The following is a 21419-nucleotide window of genomic DNA, read 5'->3' on the forward strand; positions in this document are numbered from 1 at the left end:
ATGAAAAAACAAATGCATTCATTCCAATTTGATAGCTCAATGAGTCTTGACAAATGCATACAACTCATGAAACCAGTACTTTACTTAAGGCGTAGAACATCACTGTTACTCCAAATTCTCTTTTTTCCTTTGCAGTCAATCTCCCTATCACCGCCACCACCACCCTGGCCACAGGCAACTACTGATTTGCATTCTGTCACTAAAGATTAGTTATAACTTTTTTAGACTCTCACATAAATGAAATGATGTGGTATGTACTCTATTGTGTGTATACTGCTTTCACTCTGTTGTGTTACGTGCTTCTTTCACTTGGCAAGATGTTGGGGCTCTTCCTGTTGTGTGCACCAGTTGTTCATTCCATTTTTGGATATACCACTGTTTGTTTATTCTTTCACCTGTTGATCGACATTTTGGGGTTGTTACAAATAAAACTCCCATGAACACTGATGTGCAAGTCTTTGTGTGTATGCATGTTTTTATTTCTCCTGGTATACAAAGGAATGGATTTTCTGAGTCTATGGTAAATATATGTTCAGTGGGATACTATTCTGCCAGGTCCCTTCCAAAGTGGCAGTGGCATTTTTGCATCCCCACCAGCAGTGTTTAAGGATTTCAGTTATTCATCTTCAACCAGTGCCTGGTATTGTCATTCTTTTTCATTTTAGCCATTCTAGAGAGTGTGTAATGATATCTTCAAAACAATTTTAATTTGTATTTCCCTGATAACTAATGATGTTGAGTGTTTTTTTTAATTTTGGCATGGGCAGGCTCCCGTAATCAAACCTGAGTCTCCAGCATGGCAGGCGAGAATTCTGCCACTGAGCCACCATTGCCTGCCCTAGGTGTCTTTTTATGTGGTCTTATGTCTTATTTATCTTCTTAGTGGTTTGTAAGTTCCTGATAAATTCTGGGTACAAACAGGTTCTTTGTCCAATAAGTGTTTTATACATATTTTTTTCCCAGGCTGTGGTTTGCCTCTTCCTTTTCTTAATGAAACAGAAAATTTCAATTTTGATGAAACCTCATTTAGTGATTTTATATTTATAACGTGAGTGTTTTGTAATATAATCCCAAGGTTATAATGATTATCTTTCTGTGTTTTCTTCTAGCAGTTATTGGTTTTAGATTCTCCTTTTAGTCTGATCTATCCCTAGTTAATTTGTAGATGGTGTTAAGTATCAAGGTTTTTTCTATATGCTGTAGCAGCATCATTAGTTAAAAAAAAGTACAATTCTGTTATCGTGTCATGATATAGTTAATAAGCCTTGGTACAATATGGTTGAGTGGAGTGGTGATGGTGGGACAATGCTGGGTGAGAAATGACACTTTTGCTTATCTACATTATGACTTAAATGCCTAGTAGGGAAAACGAGCATGTGAATTTGGAAGATTTTTACCCTTATACATTGTCAAATGGAATCAGCATTTAATGATATGAAATACTTCTTACCACAAATTCACTTTGTTTTCATCTAGCAGTGACTGGGCATTGGAGGAGGAGATGACAAGAGAGATAGATGTGTTGTTTTATCATCACTGCCCACTATATTGAGGGCTAGTTTGTGATGGGAGTGGGCAGACTATTTCTGTAAAGGGCCAGATAGCAAATATTTTAGGCTTTGTAGGTTATATGGAATCTCTGTTGCATATGCTCTTTTGTTTTTATTTTATAACCCTTAAAAATATGAACCATTCTTAGCACAAAGTCTGTCAGAAACAGGCCATGGGCCAGATTTGGCCCACACCCCATGATTTAGAGCTGGTAGCCTCTCTGGCATTAGGGTACCTTGTATAAAAGGGAAATAGATTGGAAATTATGAGATTGTGAGTTCAGACCTGAATGATTCTTTGTGATTGATTTAGAGGGTATAGATTGAAAGGTATACATTAAATAACCTGGCAACAAGCCCAAATCCCTAATACTTAATAAGTTTTAAAAGTTAAATGCATTTCAGTTACATTTGGGGACTTTCTTACAGTCCATGTGACCGCCCTCGTGTGATCGAGTCTCTGAGGGGGATTGAAGTGGTTGACATTGCTGCTGGCGGAGCCCACAGTGCGTGTGTCACGGCAGCTGGGGACCTTTACACATGGGGCAAAGGCCGGTATGGCCGCCTGGGGCACAGCGACAGTGAGGATCAACTAAAGCCAAAGCTGGTGAGGAAGCCCTGGAACATCTACCCTGCCCTCTACTGTTGAAATGGAATGATGGGGAGAAAGGGAAGCTTGCTATTTTTAATAAATTTTTAAAAGTCAAAAATGATTCCTGTTCTAGATGCTTTGGGGTTTTAAAATTGGTAGTCATAGCCTCATTATTTCTTAATAGGTTTATTTTTGTTGGAAATAAGAGCCATCATTTAAGTAGGATAGTATTTTAAATATCTCTTGTGTATAATAGCAACTAATACTTGGCATTTAGCTAAATGCTTTGGTTTTAAAGGGCATAGTATTTTGGATCCAGCAGTGTAGAGAACAAGTTAGCTTTTTTTTGTAGTGTTGTAAGACTGGTTCATTGAGGATGTCATTAGCTGCCTTTTAAAGTTTAAATGGGTATAGTGCACTAAATGAAGTTATTTTCTGTTTTGACCTACAGGATTATTAAAATGGCCTGTTTTCTTTGTAAAGGCTTAAAACACAGACACCCTCATAAGAAAAAAAATTATACAATTTTGAAGCCTCTCCTTTGGCTGATGGAGAGCTATAGCCTCCTCCCTGCTGTGGTCAGATAACCTAGGGCACCTCTTTTCTCTAAAGGTAGAGGCCCTGCAAGGCCACCGCGTGGTGGACATTGCTTGTGGTAGTGGCGATGCCCAGACCCTCTGCCTCACTGATGGTGATACCGTCTGGTCCTGGGGAGACGGAGACTACGGCAAACTTGGCAGAGGAGGCAGCGATGGCTGTAAGGTGCCAATGAAGGTATTTTCTATTCTTTTGTCATTTCCTTACCTGTGTAGCCAGGAGACTGCCCTAGAATTCTCTGAGGACCAAGTGTACCTTAAATTCATAGTGGACACCCACAGGGTCCCTGCAGGGTGTTAGGTGCTGGAGTCTCTGAGCCACCACTCACCTGTGCCTCTGCCTTTTCCAAGAGCCTTTTTACTTCACCTTTATCTTTTTGCAGAAAATAGAATGGTGATCAGATGAAAATCGAGGAAAGAGCCATTGGGTATTAAGATATTTTTAGTAATATTTGTGTTCTCCTGAGAAATTGACATAACCTAGTGGGAAAACCACAAAGCCTGTGTTTTATTTAGTATGTAAGTGTGTTTGAGAAAAAACTAAATTATTCATCACTGTTTTCAGTTTATAGTAGTATACAGATGTCACATTACAAAACTGTGGAATGTAGCAGTACTGGTTGAGAGAGTTGCCCTTGTTTAGCCAGAGGGCTGTCTTATACGGCAGTGATGTGGGAGCCAGTGCCTGCCCCACATGACCTGTGTGACTGCGGGTCAGTGTCCCAATGTTTGTTTGACTCTATTTTTGCCTTTGTAAAATGGAGACAATAATGCCACCCTCAGAGGATAGTTGATAGTGCGTACGTTAATTGATGTATTCCAGTGTTTACTTACTGCTCAGTGGTCTGCAGTAAGTGATGTGCTTAGCCATAGGCTCAGTAGTATGGGGACTGTGAGGGAAAATAACCAGGTTCTCTGTCCATGTAGTTTCCTTTTATGTTGGGTAGTGGGAGTATACTTGCCAGAGTAGAGACCCAGGAATGCATAGGCACCCGTGGAACTGACATGGGTCTGAGGGTACCTGGGCACAGAGGCCGACTCATGCGGGAGATGACCCATTGGCTTTGTGTGCCTACTTAAATTTAGGTTTAAATTAAATGAAATTAACAGCGGCCCCCAGGTATGTTTCTCAGGCTCAGGATCCCGTGGAACTGGGGCTCACATATTGGGCATGCAAATATAGTACATGCTCATCACCACAGAGTGGCTTTCAGGTGCTGCTCAGAGCCAAAGCCATATGAAAAAGAGTGGCCTCCCAGTCATACCACATGTCCCTGTTCCCTGTATTTGAGAGGAGCCCCCATTTGAGAGGAGCCCCCTTCCTGCAGTCTTCTGTCTTGAGTCAGGGCCTCAGCAGCTGACTCCTTGGCTCTTTTTGCATGTTACCACCCTTATAAAAGTTTCCACATTGATGCTTGTTTCATGGATTTTTACATATACAAAGGCTCTGCATTAGGATATTTGGCACTGGACGAAGGTGGAGGGCATCACTGGCATCACTAATGTGTTCATGCGGGGGTGGCAGTAAGGAAAGAACTAATTTAGATGACTGATTGTTTTATTTAATTTAAACTTAAGTTTAAATAAGAGAAAATCAACTGGGGTAATCAAGACCATAGTGTGTTGGGTGGAAGAAAAATGATGAATACATAGAGTGAGCCCCCATTGAGATCCCAGTAACTGGTTGGAAGGGTCTGGACCCATGTGGGCAGATTGACCTGGGTGGAGGCAGGGATATTGGCAAGGCCTCTGCTTCCTGCCTTTCTGAAAGAGTTGTGTGAGCGAGCTCACTGCCTTTGTTTCTTCCCTGCTGCTCTTTCCCAAAGGTCTCCTTGATGCAAGAGAGGCTGGAGGTAGATGAGCAGAGTGTAGGGGGTGCTCAGGAATGAAGGCACCATGCAGCGAAATGAACTAGGAGAGTTAATTCTAGGGAGAAAGGATTGCAGACCTCTGAGTCTCAAGAATCCTGTTCCTAGGGACTCTGGGCTGGCTCAGGTGGAGGTCAGTGACATTTGGTGCCTGTCATATCTCCCCATGTACCCTTCAGATCAGAGCACAATGTACCCTCTCTTCCTATAGGACTTACTTGGTTAAGTTGGGTAGGATTTTAAGTTGTACTAACTATTCAACATGAGTGAGAATTTTCAAAATTCTTTATTAGGTTTAGTTCATCCTAATGTTGTGTAGTCAGCAGTAATTTTGAGTCATTCTTATTGAAACATTTCCCTTCTAGATTGACTCCCTTACAGGCCTTGGAGTGGTGAAGGTGGAATGTGGATCCCAGTTCTCTGTCGCACTGACAAAATCTGGAGCTGTTTATACTTGGTATGAGAGATTCTGTTTAATACCACCAAAACCATATTCTTCATTTCTTTTAGTAGATTGAAATGTAAGTATTATGATAGGCCATGGTAGCATAAGGAAACCATGTAAGTGATTGGGCCAGGAAGTAGGGCAGGATGGTAAATGGAATGAACCTTGCACATTTACATTCTATGCTTCTTGCATGTGCAGGGGCAAAGGTGATTATCACAGGCTGGGCCATGGATCCGACGACCATGTGAGGAGACCTCGGCAAGTCCAAGGGCTGCAGGGAAAGAAAGTCATTGCGATTGCCACTGGCTCCTTACACTGTGTGTGCTGCACAGAGGACGGTAGGTGGAGACAGCCCATGTACATCACAGAACAAGTGTTTTAAATCTAAGAGGGCTGCTTAGGGACTCACCTCTGCAGCTTTTTTTAAAAAGGGGGAGGGAGCATTTATAATTTATTCTGAGAATCTTTGTGATAGACAAGATTTTGGCTCCCACTATCTTTACTTCCTGATGTTATACCCTGGAAGTGTTATGTTACATGGCTGTGCAGAAAAGAGCCAACAAAGCAGGCCTGAAACTGCTGTCCTTGGAAAGATGTTTTCAGTTGGTCCTTGGCTGGTGTCTGGAAACTTGGATTTGAGGGGTTTCTGCCTCTTCCTAACGAATAAACATGGTTCACTGTGCTGAACTGTTTATACTAACAGTGTGGTCTGTGCTGAACACCTGCTTTCTTGCTGGGAATCGGCAGCTTTGGGGCATGCCAGGTGGAGGGTTCCTAAGTGACTAGCTCCCAATGAACACCCTGCACACTGACTTGCTAATGAGCTACCCTGGTAGACAGTTTCACATGTGTTGTCACAATTCAGTGTGGAGGAATTGAGCATGTTCTGTGTGACTCTACTTGTTGAAGACTCTGGGACTGGTTTTCTCTGTACATCACTCAATGTACCTTTTCCCTTTGCTGATATAGGTGTGTGTCTCCTCTTGCTGTAATAAATCATAGCCATGAGTACAACTGTATGTTGAGTCCTTTGAGTCCTCCTAGCAATCATCAAACCTGGGTATGGTCTTGGACCCTGTCACAGTCACAAAAGGGACTTTGTGGATGAAATTAAGATTGCTAACAATTGACTTTAAGATTCAGAGATTATCCTGAATTATCAAGTGAGCCCAGTTGAATCCTATTGGACCCTTCAAAAAAGAAAAGGAAGGTAGAAGGGTCAGTTAGAGAGATGTGCTGATAGAAGAAGAGGCTAGAGAGATTTTGAAGTGTGACAGGGTCTGGACCCACTGTTGTTGGCTTTGAAAATGAAGGAAAGAGTCTCTAGCCAAGGAATGTAGATAACCCTCAACTGACAGCCAGCAAGGAAACAGAGACCCCAATCCTGCAAAGAAATGAGTTCTGCCAACTACCTTAAGCAAGAAAACAAACTCTTCTCTAGCACTTCCAGAATGGACAAAGACTGCTGACAAGCTTGATTTTAGCCTAGTGAGATATATGTTGGACCTCTGATCAACAGAACTTTAAGATAGTAAATTTGTGTTGTCACTAAGTTTGTTGTTATTAGTATAGCAATAATAGAAAACTAATACACTGCCTATTATTAAACGACTGAATTGATGAGTTACATGAGTATATTCCCTTTAATCATTTCATTGATAAGAGTGTTTCATATTTGAATAATAGATCCTGTGACCTGTGGAAGAACTGACATTGCAGTTATTGGTCAAGAAGTTACAACACACTTTTCTTTTTATTTTATTTTAATTAAAAAAAATTTAAATCAGAAACTCACGCAACAGTTGGAGGCACAATATAAAGAACATTTTTCGGGTGGGCCACCGTGGCTCAGCAGGCAAGAACGCTTGCCTGCCATGCCAGAGGACCCGGGTTCGTTTCCCCGTGCCTGCCCATGTAAAAAAAAAAAAAAAAAAAATTTCTACCAAATGATGTTGAGAGTGAGTAGCTGCCCAGCTTCGCCATTATCCCTGAATAGTTGAGTGTGTATTTCCTACAAATAGGACATTCCCCTCATGAACGGAACAGATACCCAGTCAGGAAACCCACCCTCACTCTCCTGGATCCTTACTCCCATTCGTGTTTCACCAACATTCCAGTGATGATGGCCTTTCAAACAAAATGATCCTGTCCAGAATCACAGCCTGCATTTTACTCTCATGTGTCCCATCTTGTTCAGGCTAGAATAGCCTGTGTTTCCTGGGCTTTTTTGACCTGACACTTTGAAGATTATAGGCCAGTTATATTGTTGAGCATTGCTGTTTCTTTTTCTGCGTTTCTTATGAGATGCTTGTTGTGCATCTTGATCCTTCTTAATTCATCCTGTCAAGGTGACATGCAGTTTCTTTTTTTTTTTTTTTTTTTTTTTTAAAGAGAGAGGGAGGAAAGGAAGGAAAGACAGAGAAGGAAGGAAGGATGGAAGGAAGAAAGGGAAACATCTTTAAACATTTTCTTGTTTTATTATATTTTGTTTGTTTGTTTGTTTTTTACATGGGCTGGGGCCGGGAATCGAACCGAGGTCCTCCAGCACAGCAGGCAAGCACTCTTGCCCGCTGAGCCACCGCGGCCCGCCCCAGACATGCAGTTTCTTGTTGTCCCATCACAAGGGATATAATGTCCATCATGTGATTAAGGTGGCATGTGCTAGGCTTCTTTTCATCATAAAAACATTCTCTTTCTTCCCCTTGTAATCACTAAATATTTTGTTGGGGTGTGAGGGCATTTTGAAACTTTAAATTTCCTTTTTCTCACTGAACTTTGGGTTTACTCATTTTGTTTGTGTCTGTATAGGACTCATGGTTTCCTAATTTAGTCAATGGGTTAAAAATACTTTTTACTTTATTTTGATACTCAATTGCACAGTATTTGGCTGACTTTGTTTCCTTTTGACACATCCCTGTCATTCTTTGAGCAATTCCTTGCTTTCTAGCACAACATGATGTTCCAGGCTCATCTTGTACTTTCCCTTTCCATGAGGAGCACTAATATCTTTAGCAGAGGATGGTATTGTGAAGATAAGATCTCAGCGTCAGTTGTGCTCATTGCTGTTGGGATGTCACTGCTCCAGGCCAGTCTCATGAACAGAGTAGGGGTCATATATGTGAACAGTATACGAGTTTACATCTACGCTTATTTCTGTGTCATAGAAATACAGTTGTCTCTTCCACATCGCAGGAGTTAGCAGCATAGCACCCCTGCAGTCTGGAAAATAGTGTAAAAAACTTTTCTTTCGAGGTTTCAGGAAACTTCCTAGCTGCTTCTTGATTGGCAGATGGCTTCTCTCCCATTACTTTTATATTGCATAGGCTAAACCTTTTTTTCTTTTTAAGTACTTATTAATTTCACAGGGAGAAACCTGATAGATATCTTCTGAGTCAGGTGATATATATTTTTTTTGTTTAAAAATAGTTTATTGTTTTATCTTTTTATTCTTTGATATAAAAATTTGATACCAAATATTTTTATTTATTTATTTATTTATTTTAGTCTGTGTGTGTCTGTATATGTTAATAGGTTGGTTTTGTGTGTGTGTGTGTGTGTGTATATCACTGTAGAAGTGTGAACTATGTTTCTGTGTGCATAGATCTGCAAGGGGGTTTGCAAATGAAGGCCTATATCTTTTTCTTAATTTTTAGAGTCTTTATTGTGCATGGTCAGTTGTAAAAATGTGAAACATATGGAAGCCATTGCTTATGAAGTCCTTTGAATACTCTAGCTTTAGAGATTCAAGATCTAGTTCATTGCTATATATGAGTACACATTTTATTCCTGGAGTTTTGAGTTTGCTCTTTACCAGAGTCATAATAGTGATATCATACTGTATCTATTGTTTCATGTCTGGTTTATTTCACTAAGCGATATATCCTCTAAGTTCATCCATGTTGTCATATGCCAGGACCTCATTTTGTCTTATGCTGCATAATATTCCATTGTGTGTGTATACCACATTTTGTTTATCCACTTGTTGGATGATGGTCACTTGGATTGATCCCATCTTTTAGCAATCATGAATAGTGCCGCTGTGAACATTTGTGTACAAATGTTGCTTTCAGTACTTCTGGGTATATGCCTAGTACTGGTATTGCTGGATCATAGGGCAACTCGATTTTTAGTTTTCAAAGGAACTGCCAAACTGTCTAACATTCCCACCAGCAATGAATAAGTTTTCTGATTTCTCTACATTCTCTCCAACATTTGTAGTTTCCTGTTTGTTTAATAGCAGCCATTCTTATATGTGAAATGGTATCTCATTGTGGTTTTGATTTGCATTTCCCTTAAGCTAATGAAAATGAGCATTTCTTCATGTGTTTTTTAGCCATTTGTGTTTGCTGTGTGGAAAAAATGTTTATTCATATCTTTTGCTCATTTTATAATTGGGTTGTTTGTTCTTTTGTTGTTGAGTCTTATAATTTCTTTATGTACACAGGATATCAAACCTTTATCTGATACATGGTTACCAAATATTTTCTCCCATTGAGTTGGTTGTCTCTTCACCATTTTGACAAATTCTGTTGAAGCTCAGAAGCTTTCCTTTCATAACTTGTGCTTTAGGTGTAAAGTTCAAAGAACTACCTCGTGTTGCTAGGCCTTTTATTTATTTATTTATTTATTTATTTATTTATTTATTTATTTATTTTTACATGGGCAGGCACCAGGAATCGAACCCGGGTCCTCGGGCATGGCAGGCAAGCATTCTTACCTGCTGAGCCACCATGGCCCGCCCTGCTAGGCCTTTTAAAAGGGGGAATTTATTAAGTTGCAAGTTTACTGTTCTAAGCCTGTGAAGATGTACACAATAAAGCTGAGATATAGAAATGACCAATCTAAGGCATCCAGGGAAAGAGACCTTGATTCAAGAAGGGCAGTGACTTTCAGGGTTTTTCTCTCCTCTAGAAGGGCACATGGCAAATAGGGTGATCTCTGCTAGCTTTCTTTCCAGGCTTCTTATTTCATGCCCCTGGGGATGTATTCCTTCTTCATCTTCAAAGGTCTCTGGCTGTGTGGGCTCTTGTGGTTCTCCTGGCTCTCTTTAAAATGCTTCCTCTTTTAAAGGATTCCAGTAAATTAATCAAGACCCACCTGGAATGGATGGGATCACATCTAATCGAGGTTAATATCCCACAAGTGGGTATGTCATATCTTCCTGGACATAATTTTATCAAATTTCCAACCTACAGTGCTGAATAGAGATTAAAAGAAATGGCTGCCCCCACAAGATGGATCAGGATTTAAACATGGCTTTTCTAGGGCACATAATCCTTTTAAACCAGCACAACAGTATCAAGTGTTCCAGGAGCTTAATGTATACCACCTATACTTATGTGTTCATAAAATGGATTGATAATTAGACTTTTTCAGCTCTTCACAGAGAACCTCTGTTTTATCTAAGGTCTTGGGGCTCAGAATGTGGGGATCTAGTGTCAAGTGTACATGACCTCTTCTCTGCTTGTTGGGTCACCAATTTCTAGATTCTTAGCTTGGACCCTACACCCAGGGCACAAAGATCTTCTCTCTTCTGCTTTTTGTATCACTTTGTCTATGACCTGAGTATGGTCAAAGACTTCAATAAAACCAGGGTTTTGTCTACTTTGAGCTCGTTTCCTCCACTTTTTTTTGTATCCAAAATCTCTAGCTTCTGTATAAGGGTACCTACCCCCAGGACACTAAGGCTTTGCCTGTGATGGTTAAGTTCATGTGTCAACTTAGTTAGGTTGTAGCGTCCACTGGCATTATTGGCATGTGAGGTTATGTGATGTACACAATCCTTTCAAACTGGTACATAATCCTTTCAAATAAGCGCAGGGTGTAAGATAGAGGTCATCTTTCGTTCTTTTGGTTTTAATAGCTAGTTCTCCCGAGCCCATTTCTTGAAAAGACAATTCTGTCCCAATTTAGTGAATTTGGGGGCTTTGTTGATGATTAATTGACTATAGATTTGATCATCAGTCTCCACACTCTTGGTTCAGTTCCGTTGGTCAGTTCTTCTATGTTTATGCCAGTACCATGCTTTTTGACCGCTGTGGCTTTATAAGTTTTTTTTTTTTTATTGGTTTTGGGTATATGGTCTGGGAATTTAAGGTTGGAAAGTGATAATCTTCCCACTTCAGTCTTCTGTTTTAGGATATCTTTAGCTATTCAAGGTTTCTTTCCCTTCCACATAAATTTGATAACTAGCTTTTCCAACTTTTCAAAATAGGTAGTTGGAATTTTGATTGTTATTGCTTTGAATCTGTAGATCAATTTGGGTAGAATTGACATCTTAATGCATTCAACTTTCCTGTCCACAAGCATGGAATATCATTGCATCGATTAAGTTCTTTGATTTATTTTAAGAATGTTTTGTAGTTTTCTGTGTGTAGGTCTTTTACATCCCATTATTCCTAAATACTTGATTCTTATAGTGGCTATTTTGAATGGGATTTTTTCCTTAATTGTCTCCTCAGTGAGGTCATTACTTGTATATAGAAGCATTACTGATTTTTCAACATTAATCTTGTATCCCACCACTTTGCCAAATTTGTTTATTAAGTGAAGTAGCTTTGTCATAGATTTCTCAGGATTTTCCAAGTATAGGATCATGTCATCTGCAAATAATGAAAGTTTTACTTCTTTCCTATTCAGATGCTTTTTATTCCTTTGTCCTACCTAAACACTCTAGCTAGAACTTCTGGTACAATGTTGAATAATAGTGGTAATGGTGGGCTTCCTTGTCCTTGGCTGGTGAACTCCCTGCTTCATGGTTCTGCAGTATTCTGAAGCTTTCTCCAAAATACTTCTTCTTTTATAGGATGCCAGTAAACTAATCAAGATCCATGTAGGATTGGGTGGAGACACGTCTCCATCTAATCACGTTTAATACTCACAATGATCGAGTCACATCTCTGTGGAAATAACCTAATCAAGTTTCCAGCCTATAGTGCTGAATATTAGAAGAAACCATTGCTCCCACATGATTGATTAGGATTAAAGCATGGCTTTTCTAAGGTACATAAACCCTTTCAAATCAGCACAGGGTGAGTACTTTCAATCTCTCACCACCGAGAATGAAATTGGTTAAAGGTTTTTCATATATGCCCTGTATGATATTGAGGAAGTTTCCTTTGAGTTCTGTCTTTTGAAGTATTTTTATCAAAAAAGGATGCTGAATTTTGTCGAATGCTTTTTCAGCATCAATCAAATATAGTCATGAGATTTTTCCCTTTCAATTTGTTAATGTACTGGCATTTCATTGATTTTCTTATGTTGAACCACTCTTGCATTCCTCCTTGGTTTTGATGTATAATTCTTTTAATGTATTGTTGGAGTCGATCTGCTAAAATTTCGTTGAGCATTTTTGCGTCCATGTTCATTAAGGAGATTGGTTTGTAATTTTCCTTTCTTATAGCATCTTTATCAGGTTTTGGTATTAGAGTGATGTTAGCTTCATAAAATGAGTTCAGTAGTGTGGTAGTTAGAGTCAGTTGTCAACTTGGCCAGGTGAAGGTACCTAGTTCTGTTGCTGTGGACATGAACCAGTGGTACATGAACCTCATCTGTTGCTCATTACATCTGCAGTTGGCTAAGAGGCGTGCCTGCTGTAATGAATGATGTTTGATTTAATTGGCTGGTGCTTAAATGAGAGAGCTCAACGAAGCACAGCCCAAGCAGCTCAGCATACCTCAGCTCTACACTTGCATCTCAGCATTGGAGATGCAGAAAGAAATCACCCTGGGGAAAGTTGTTGGAACCCAGAGGCCTGGAGAGAAGGCCAGCATAGATCACCCTGTGCCTTCCCATATAAGAAAGGACCTCAGTTGAAAGTTAGCTGCCTTTCCTCTGAAGAACTAATTAAAAGCTAATCCATCTCTGGTGTGTTGCATTCCGGCAGCTAGCAAACTAGAACAAGTAGTGTTCCTATGTCTTCAGTTTTTTTGTATGAGTTTGAAAAAAATTCATTAGTTTTTTTTTTTTCAGTGTTTAATAAAATTCCCCTGTGAAGCTGTCTGGCCCTGGGCTTTTCTTTGCAGGGAGATTTTTGATAACTAATTGAATCTCTTGTAATTGTTTTTTTGAGATATATTTCTTCTAGAGTCAATGTCAGCAGTTCATATGTTTCTAGAAGTTTGTCCATTTCATCTAAATTCTCTAGTTTGTTGGCATATAGTTCATAATATCTATTTATAATTTAAATTTCTTTAGGATCTTTGGAAGCGACCCACCTATCATTTTTTTATTTTATTGGTACCCTCTCTTTCTTTTCTATATCAGTCTAGTTAAAGGTCCATCAATTTTATTGATTTTCTCAAAGAACCATCTTTTGGTTTTGTTGATTCATTCTTTTGTTTTTTTTCCAGTTCATTTATTTTTGCTTTAATCTTGTTATTTCTCTTCTCTTTGCTTTGGGATTAGTTTGCTGTTCTTTCTGTAGTTCCTCCAGGTGAGCAATTAGGTCACCACTTTTTGCTCATTCTTCTTTTTTAATATAGGAATTTAAGGTGATAAATTTCCTTTTCAGCATTATATTCCAGAAGGTCTGATATGTTGTATTTTTATTTTCATTTGTCTCCAGGTACATGCCAATTTCTATAACAATTTCTTCTTTGACCCACTGATTGAGTATATTGTTTAATCTCTGTATATTTGTAAAATTTCTGGTTCTTTGGTAGTTATTAATTTCTAGCTTGATTCTGTCATGATCAGAAAAAATGCTTTGAATAATTTCAATTTTGTTAAATTTATGAAAAGCTGATTTATGTCCCAGCATATGATCTATTCTGGAGAATGTTCAGTGAGCACTAAAGAAGAATGTGCACCCTGATATTTTGGGGTGTAATGATCTATATATGTCCGTTAGATCTAATTCATTTATCATATTGTTTAAATTCTCTGTATCCTTATTGATCCTTTGTCTAGTTGTTCTATCCATAGTGGAGAATGGTGTATTGAAGATTGTCACTATGATTGTTGAAACATGTATTGTTCCCTTCAATTTTGTTAATGCTTGTCTTGTGTACTTTGGAGCTCCTTGATTGGGAGCATAGACATTTATGATTGTTCTTCTTGATGAATTGTCCCTTTTATTAATAAATAGTGCGTTTCCTTGTCTCTTATGACGTCTTTACATTTAAAGTCTATTTTATCTGATATTACTATGGCTACTCCTGCTTTCTTTTGTTTAAAACTTACATCTTTTTCTATCCTTTCAGTTTCAATCTAACTGTATCCTTGGGTCTAAGATGAGTCTCTTATAAGCAGCATATAGATGGATCATATTTTTTAATCCATCCTGCCAATCTCTGCCTTTTAATTGGTGAGGTTAGTCCATTAACATTCAGGATTATTACTGTAAAGGGAGTTCATGAATCTACCATCTTATCCTTCAGTGTTTGTTAGCTCAATATATTCTTTTCCCACTCTCTTTTTTTTATCCTTTAAGCTACCCATACTAATATTCTTCAATTCTGTACCCTCCCCCATAACTCCCTTTCCTGTCTTTTTTTTTCAGCCAACAGAATTCCCTTTAGTATTTCTTATAGGGCAGTTCTGTTGTTGGCACATTCTCTTGGCCTTTGTTTGTGAAGATTTTAATATCACTGTCAATTTTACAGGAGAATTTGGCAGGATAAAGAATTTGGGACTGCAAGTCTTTCTCGTTCAGAATCTTAAATGTCCCATACCACTGCATTCTCACCTCCATGGTGGTGCCTGTTGTAGTAGTCCAAGCTCAGTCTTATGTGGTTTCCCTAGTGTGTATTAGATCATCTTTCTCTTGTTGCTTTAATAACTTTTTTCTTCTCTTCAAGATTTGACATTCTGATTAATATGTGTCTTGGAGTAGGCCTATTTGGGTTTATTCTTTTTGGGATTCTTTGAGCTTATTTGGTTTGCATAAAGTTTTCCCCCATAGTCTCTTCAGCTAGGCCGCCTATCCTTTCACTCTTCTCTGCTCCTTCTGTGATGCCAGTAATTCTTATATTTGTACATTTCGTGTTGTCTATCATTTCCCTGCGATCTAGTTCCAGGTTTTTCATCTTTTTTGCCATTTGTTCTTTTGTGTGTTTGAATTCAATTGTCCTGTCTTCTAATTCACTTACTCTTACTTCTGCCTCTTCAAATCTGCTGTTGTATATCTTTAAGCATACTTTTAATTTGGTCCACAGTATCTTTCATGACTCTGATATGTTTTTACAAATTCTTCTTTATGCTCTTCCAGTGTCTTCTTGATATCCTTTACGTCATTATGAACATCCTTGACTAGTTGTTCCAAATTCTGTGTCCCTTCTGGTAATTTAATTTGGCCATTTGACTAGACCATATCTGCCTGAATCTTCACATGCTTTGGGATCTTCTGTTGTGTTGGGGCATTTGATTGTCTTAATAAGGTTGTTTTGCACTTTGATTTCTTTCATTCCTCTAAGGTTTTGTATCTACTTGGGTGTATGTTGAAGGTCTTCTTTTGGATTTGGTTTATGAGTCCTTCACCCACCAAACCGAGTCTTGTATCTCAAGGAGGGGATTGCAGTTCTACTTGAGGCTTTGTTAGGCTGGTAGGCAATTTGCCAGCCTAGCCTTTCCACTTCTTCCCAGCAGATGATGCTCTTGTACCGCTTTTCTTCAGGCTCACTTTTCTCTGACTGCAGATACCAGCTGAGCTGAATGTAGACCCAATGTAATTCCAGCCAGGACCACTGGTCTCATTGTGTGCTGAAAGCCACCAACCCCAGGGCTTGGGGATTGGCAATGTACACCTCATTGAGACCCCACTTGTATGCCTGATAGGTCTGGTGATCCCTGGAACCCCACTTGGGATGACCTTGGTTTGTGAGACTATTTCAGCTTCCCCTGTTCACAGCCAATACTGAAATGTCTGGTGGCTGGTTTTGGCATTCAGTTCATCTGGCTTCCTCAGCTTTGCCTCTCCATCCGCACTTACCTGCGGTCTCCAGACCTCCGTGGGGGAGGGGAGTGATTTCAGGATTCAAACAAGTCTCTTTTCTTGGCCAGCTCTCTGACCAGCACCATTCTACATCTCCCCCTCCTCCCCGGGGGAGGGCCCCCCAATCTCTGTCAAAAAAGATCAGGTGCCTTCGGCAGCCTGTATTGGATGTGGGGAACAGAGACTGTATCCTGTCAAGATGGTTTCTGTGCACAGGAAAAGCAAGTCTCCTGGCTTCTGAGTTCCCCACATGAACTTCTGGCTGTGGAGCTATGAGGGAAGATCTTCCAAGCCAACTGCAGGATTTGACTGAAATTGTGACTGAGCACACTCATCCTGTTCTGTTTGTCCCAATTTCTCCACTTTTTTGTTCAGGGCCTCCCTGTACAGAGTAGAAGACCTTCTCTGGTCACTCAACATCCCAGAGCTGCTGTCCTTGTCTTTGTTTCTGTCCCGTCTCTTTTTGTTGCATGGAGCCAGAGTGAACTCAGCCTCTTCTATTCTGCCATCTTCTGAACCTCTTTTTAAAATGTTCAGACTACCTTTGTTGCCTGATTAGACGCTTTACCTTCGTTTTCCTTTAGGAAATCATAAGAATTTAGTCTTTTCTCTTATGGTTCCAGAGTCTACCAGCATGCCTTTTTTTTATAACAATCCTGCACACAAAAGAATATTGCATTTTCTACACCTGAGAGATGCAGATCTTGTGGGTTATGCAAATGCTTTGCAGTTGTCAGTTTATCTGCAGCAATGGCTTTGTGGCTTTCCTTCTCTTTTTTCTTATGGTCGACTCATTTACACCATAGTGGTGGCTTCTGTAAAACCTCATTTCATCTTTGCCCTTTTTCCCACATGGTTCCTGATCCTCCAGGCTCTGGCTCCTCAATTGGGCCCCTAGCATGGAAGCTTTCCTCATTCTTTCAGGCTGCGCCTCCAAGGCTGCCCTTCTTCATTGCACTCTGGCTTTCTCCCTGTAAGGATGAAGTATTCAGAACAGGAGGAGCAAGGATGCAAGCTACTTCCCTGGACAGTGTAGGCATCGCACTTACAGAATGGTGGTGAAGGGCTGCATGGCACACTGAGGCACTCCTTCTGTACTTGGCAAGGCTGTCTCCAGAGACATGAACCTTGTTTCTGTTCTAGAAACTGCATGACCTGAGCCTTAAGATGTTTTTATGGTGTCATTTTGTGTTTGGAACCCAGCTTGGCACACTGAAAAAGTGTGATGATTCTCATGGATACACAGTCATTGTTTAGGATATAAATAAATTTAGAAAGAACTACATGTTGCTTTTACAAACATCAGCATAGTTGAGCTAAAAACTGAGTTTTTCTCTCCCATTTAACATATAAGCACAGTTTGGGTTATTAAGAACATTACCATCTGTTTTAATATTATTTGTTCTAATTAAAAACTACTCTGGCTTAGTGCTTTAGTTCATGAGTTAAGATTTTTAAAACCTGAGACTTGTGCCACTTACTAGAAGAGATGTCTTGGCCTGAGGTGGCTATTGAGAGTCTTGGCAAGTGCTCTTACCTCTTTGAGTGCTCTGCTTAGAGTGGGCCACATCTAGGTCACGTGACATTGCTATTCAGACAGTTGATCACTGAATCCAAGTAGTGAGTGATGACGATTGTTTGTGATTGGAAGACTTGCAGTTATGCATTCTTAGTCTTAGTGTACTGAGCTTTTGCCACACGTGTTTATGTTCTAAATTTCCTTCATTTAGGTGAAGTTTACACATGGGGTGACAATGATGAGGGACAGCTTGGAGATGGAACAACAAATGCCATCCAGAGGCCTCGGCTGGTTGCTGCTCTTCAGGGTAAGAAGGTGAACCGTGTGGCTTGCGGCTCTGCACATACCCTCGCCTGGTCAACCAGCAAGCCAGCCAGTGCTGGGAAACTGCCTGCTCAGGTTGGTATGTTTGGCTCAGGCAACAGAAAACTTGTGAATGTGACAAAGTTACTGTGTCAGGATTGAATTGTGCATGTATAACCACACACACACTTCATTCTTCCCCTATGTATTTACAGAGATGTCCCATTGAGAATAATTTGGGCTCATAGTGTTAAAAAAACAATGCTCTAAAGAATCTTAACATTCATGCCAGCCAACAGTCTATATAATATCAGTGTGTCCACCTTCTAATCTAAATTGTATAGACTACACATAACTTTTCTGATAGTACATGTTTCATATGTTCCTTAGTAAATATATTTCTTTAGGCTGTTCTTTTAGCATTCTCATTGGTTCCATGTTACTTGACTTAAGCAGACAGACCAGAATTTTAAAATTTAAAACCTCTGTAGTGTGTTTTTTTCAAACTTAAAAACTCACAAATTGTAGCATTTCTCTGTTTTTGGAAAAAATATTTTCAGAATCCATTTATGAATTGTGGCTTATCTGTTCATCTGACACCTATGTTGATTTAACACTTTTTCACTTTTCCAGGTCCCCATGGAGTACAATCATCTACAGGAAATCCCAATAATCGCCCTGCGGAACCGACTACTGCTACTGCATCACATCTCAGAACTCTTCTGTCCTTGCATCCCCATGTTTGACCTGGAGGGCTATCTTGATGAAACTGGTCTCGGACCTTCTGTAGGCTTTGACACACTACGAGGAATACTGATATCTCAGGGAAAGGTATTCTTACAGCATTCTTAACTGTGGATGAAATTGGTATCTTCAGTTGTTTTTTTTTTTTTTTTGGTGTGGGCAAGTTCCAGGAATTCATTTGGTTTTAAAATGACAAAAATCCCTAAACTGGGAAGACACAGAATGATTCTAATTCATTCAGCAAATGCTTATTGAGTACCTGCTGCTTACCTGGTACTGTTCTGGTGCTTAGAGTATATCAATGAGCAAAGGAGACAAAAATCTCTTCCCTTTAGGAGATAATAATAAATATTAAATATTAATAGTATTGCTGCATTTTTCCTTCTACTTCCTGCCTTCACCCCCAAAAGCAGGTTGCAAGGCTGAACTGCTGTTCTGCAACCTTTATTGCTCACCTGGCCCTGAAGCATGTGGGCATGTCTCCACTGGCAGGGAAGGAAGATAGTCCAGCAGGGGGAGCCAAATGTCCTAGCATCTCTTAGGTAGAAGTTTTAGGTACCAGGGCTTGTAGAGATTCCTAGTAGAGTGACAATATAAAAGATGATTAACAGAATTGTGGATGAGGTCATCTGAATGCCACTAGTCAGATTTTGATCCATTGAAGTTTTAATAATTAGGGCTTTTTAAAAATGATGCAGGTGTTTGATGCTTCCCATTACTGAGAACCATCAAGTTTCTGGCAAACAACTTGAAAAGATGTTTCAAAAGTGGCTCCATTGTTGTACGGTAGGGAGACTATTTGTGTAGGGAAAAAGTGTACAGGTTGTACGAGAAATCTTTTAACGTCGGAAAGGAGTTTTTTTAATCAAAGCTTATGACTTTGTTTTAATAATGTAATGAAATTTATATGTTTTGGAGCCCTATCCAGCAGGTTTTCTTTTGGGATTGGCTTTGTTTCTACTTCAGGGGAACAATTTCTTCTGGACAAGATGGCTGTGTCATTTTATTTTCTTATTGTGGCAAGAGGGACAAGTGCACAGTAATAAATATTATACCTCATGGGAAGATCATTTCAGATGGTGGGGAGGAAGAAAAAATTGGGGACAGGTAAAATTGACATAAACTTAATTTCAGTTATAAAAAGTAGCAAAAATGATTACTTTCATCTTCATGCCTTTTATCTCTTGAAGTGGAGGCGATAATAGAAACTCATGGAGAAAAGCCTTTTTTGTGGGGGAGGGGGAGAGCAAAAAGCATATATGTGCTCCATCCAAGACTGTGTGAGTACTGTGTGCCAAGAGCATGGAGGGCCAGGAATGAACTGGGGGTGACAAGGGCGTGGTTGTCAGCCTGGAGAGCATGGAAGGCTGAGGGTGTGGTAGAGGCAACCAGAGGCATGGTGGTTATACTGGTGGTGGAGAGCCACAGAGTTGTCAAAGCCCACTATGGGAAGGTGGCTTTGAGAAGGGAGGGATGCAATGGCAGTGTCCAAGAGCTTCTGGAGGAAGCTGTCGTGAGATGGGAATCTGAATATCACCCTAGGGTGCAAGGGGTATGTTGACCTCTGTTCCATTCCTGGGCATGGGCAGGGGCCAGCATTGCTGTACAAATTTGGATAGTGGGTATAGTTGGTAGAGGTGAGGAGGTGGGAGACTAAGTTACTGCCCGGAGGCATTCACAGCCCAAAAAGGAGCATTCCAGGAGGGCTGGACTGGACTGGGTGGCAATTCCAGCAGGAAAAGGAGTACAGTGGAGAAGAAGCAGCAATCTCCAGGTGAAACAAGCAGGAAGTAGGATGAAGTTGGGGTGCAGGGCAGGGGTGTGACAAGGTGGCAAGGGGGACCCTATAGGGCACCCACCCTAGGCTTGCACAGGTGCACAATGCTGAACATCTTGCTGAAGCCTGTTCACAGCTTCCACCCTTGCTAGCTAGGGTCCACAACTTTCTGTGGCAAGAGACTGGCCAGTAGAGGTATATGATGTTTGTATCTCTCCATTGCCTACCTACTTTGTTTTGTTTTGTTTTACATGGGCAGGCACTGGGAATTGAACCCGGGTCTCCTACCTACTTTTGAGAATTGATTTTCTGCTTTCACTAGAGCATGTAGGCAGATTGGGGGGACTACACAGAAAAGAATGTGTTCTATGTCACACTATTCTGTCTTTGAGATGTCTGTGATTGTAATGTCTTCCTCTGTCCCATCATCCTGTAAAGAGAGAACTCTTAACTTTCTCCAATGTTTGGTGGTCACTGGGATCTTCGCATGTGCCCCTAATTGGCTGTGGTTTCTGGCCTATGAACTACACTGCACAGCTCTCTCCAGGAAGGCATTTGGGCTGGTGGGCTTGTTCCCCTGCCATTACCACTGCATTTTGTCTATCCTGGACACAGGTGCAAAGTCTCAAGATGCCTGTCCTTTGGGGACCTCCAGCCGAATGTAGTCTCTTCTTTGCATGGTGTCTGCTTTAAATTTGTGTAAGCATTCCTTCTTTGATGATCCAGTCCTGCTCTTCAAGCTGCTCAGTTCTTCCCCTCACTCTTTCCAGTATTAGTTTCAGCTCTGTGCTGATCTTCCTCTAACACTCTTCTAGAATAGGTGTCCCACACTGCACCTGCCCCCCCAGTTCTCCTGGGTGTCTGCAGCCTCATACTCAGATAAGGGCCCACTATGACTCAGGCCTCTCCCAGACTGATGACAGCCCAGCCTGCCTCAGCCAACATATGCTCTCCTAGCCTACCCCATTTCACAAGATTATCCACCTGGTTCAAGATAGGAACCCAGGGCTCCTACTGAGTCTTATCTCCTTTAACTGTCCCTTTAATTTCTGTCTTCTTCCATTGACGTAGCTGCTACTGCCCTTGCCC

General features: G+C 40.4%; 1 protein-coding gene across 4 annotated transcripts in view; it reads left to right on the forward strand.

The window, feature by feature from the left end:
• Window positions 1-21419, forward strand: part of HERC2 (HECT and RLD domain containing E3 ubiquitin protein ligase 2) — a 277180-nt gene that overhangs the window by 245295 nt on the left and 10466 nt on the right. For all 4 annotated transcript variants that reach the window (XM_077123972.1, XM_077123973.1, XM_077123974.1 and 1 more), the window contains exons 80-85: window positions 1980-2157; window positions 2755-2916; window positions 4972-5063; window positions 5253-5392; window positions 17718-17905; window positions 18443-18640. In XM_077123972.1, the coding sequence (XP_076980087.1) occupies window positions 1980-2157; window positions 2755-2916; window positions 4972-5063; window positions 5253-5392; window positions 17718-17905; window positions 18443-18640 (958 nt within the window). The remainder of the gene's footprint in view (window positions 1-1979; window positions 2158-2754; window positions 2917-4971; window positions 5064-5252; window positions 5393-17717; window positions 17906-18442; window positions 18641-21419) is intronic.

Source organism: Tamandua tetradactyla, chromosome 12 (assembly GCF_023851605.1).
Source record: "Tamandua tetradactyla isolate mTamTet1 chromosome 12, mTamTet1.pri, whole genome shotgun sequence".
NCBI classification, from domain to species: Eukaryota; Metazoa; Chordata; class Mammalia; order Pilosa; family Myrmecophagidae; genus Tamandua; species Tamandua tetradactyla.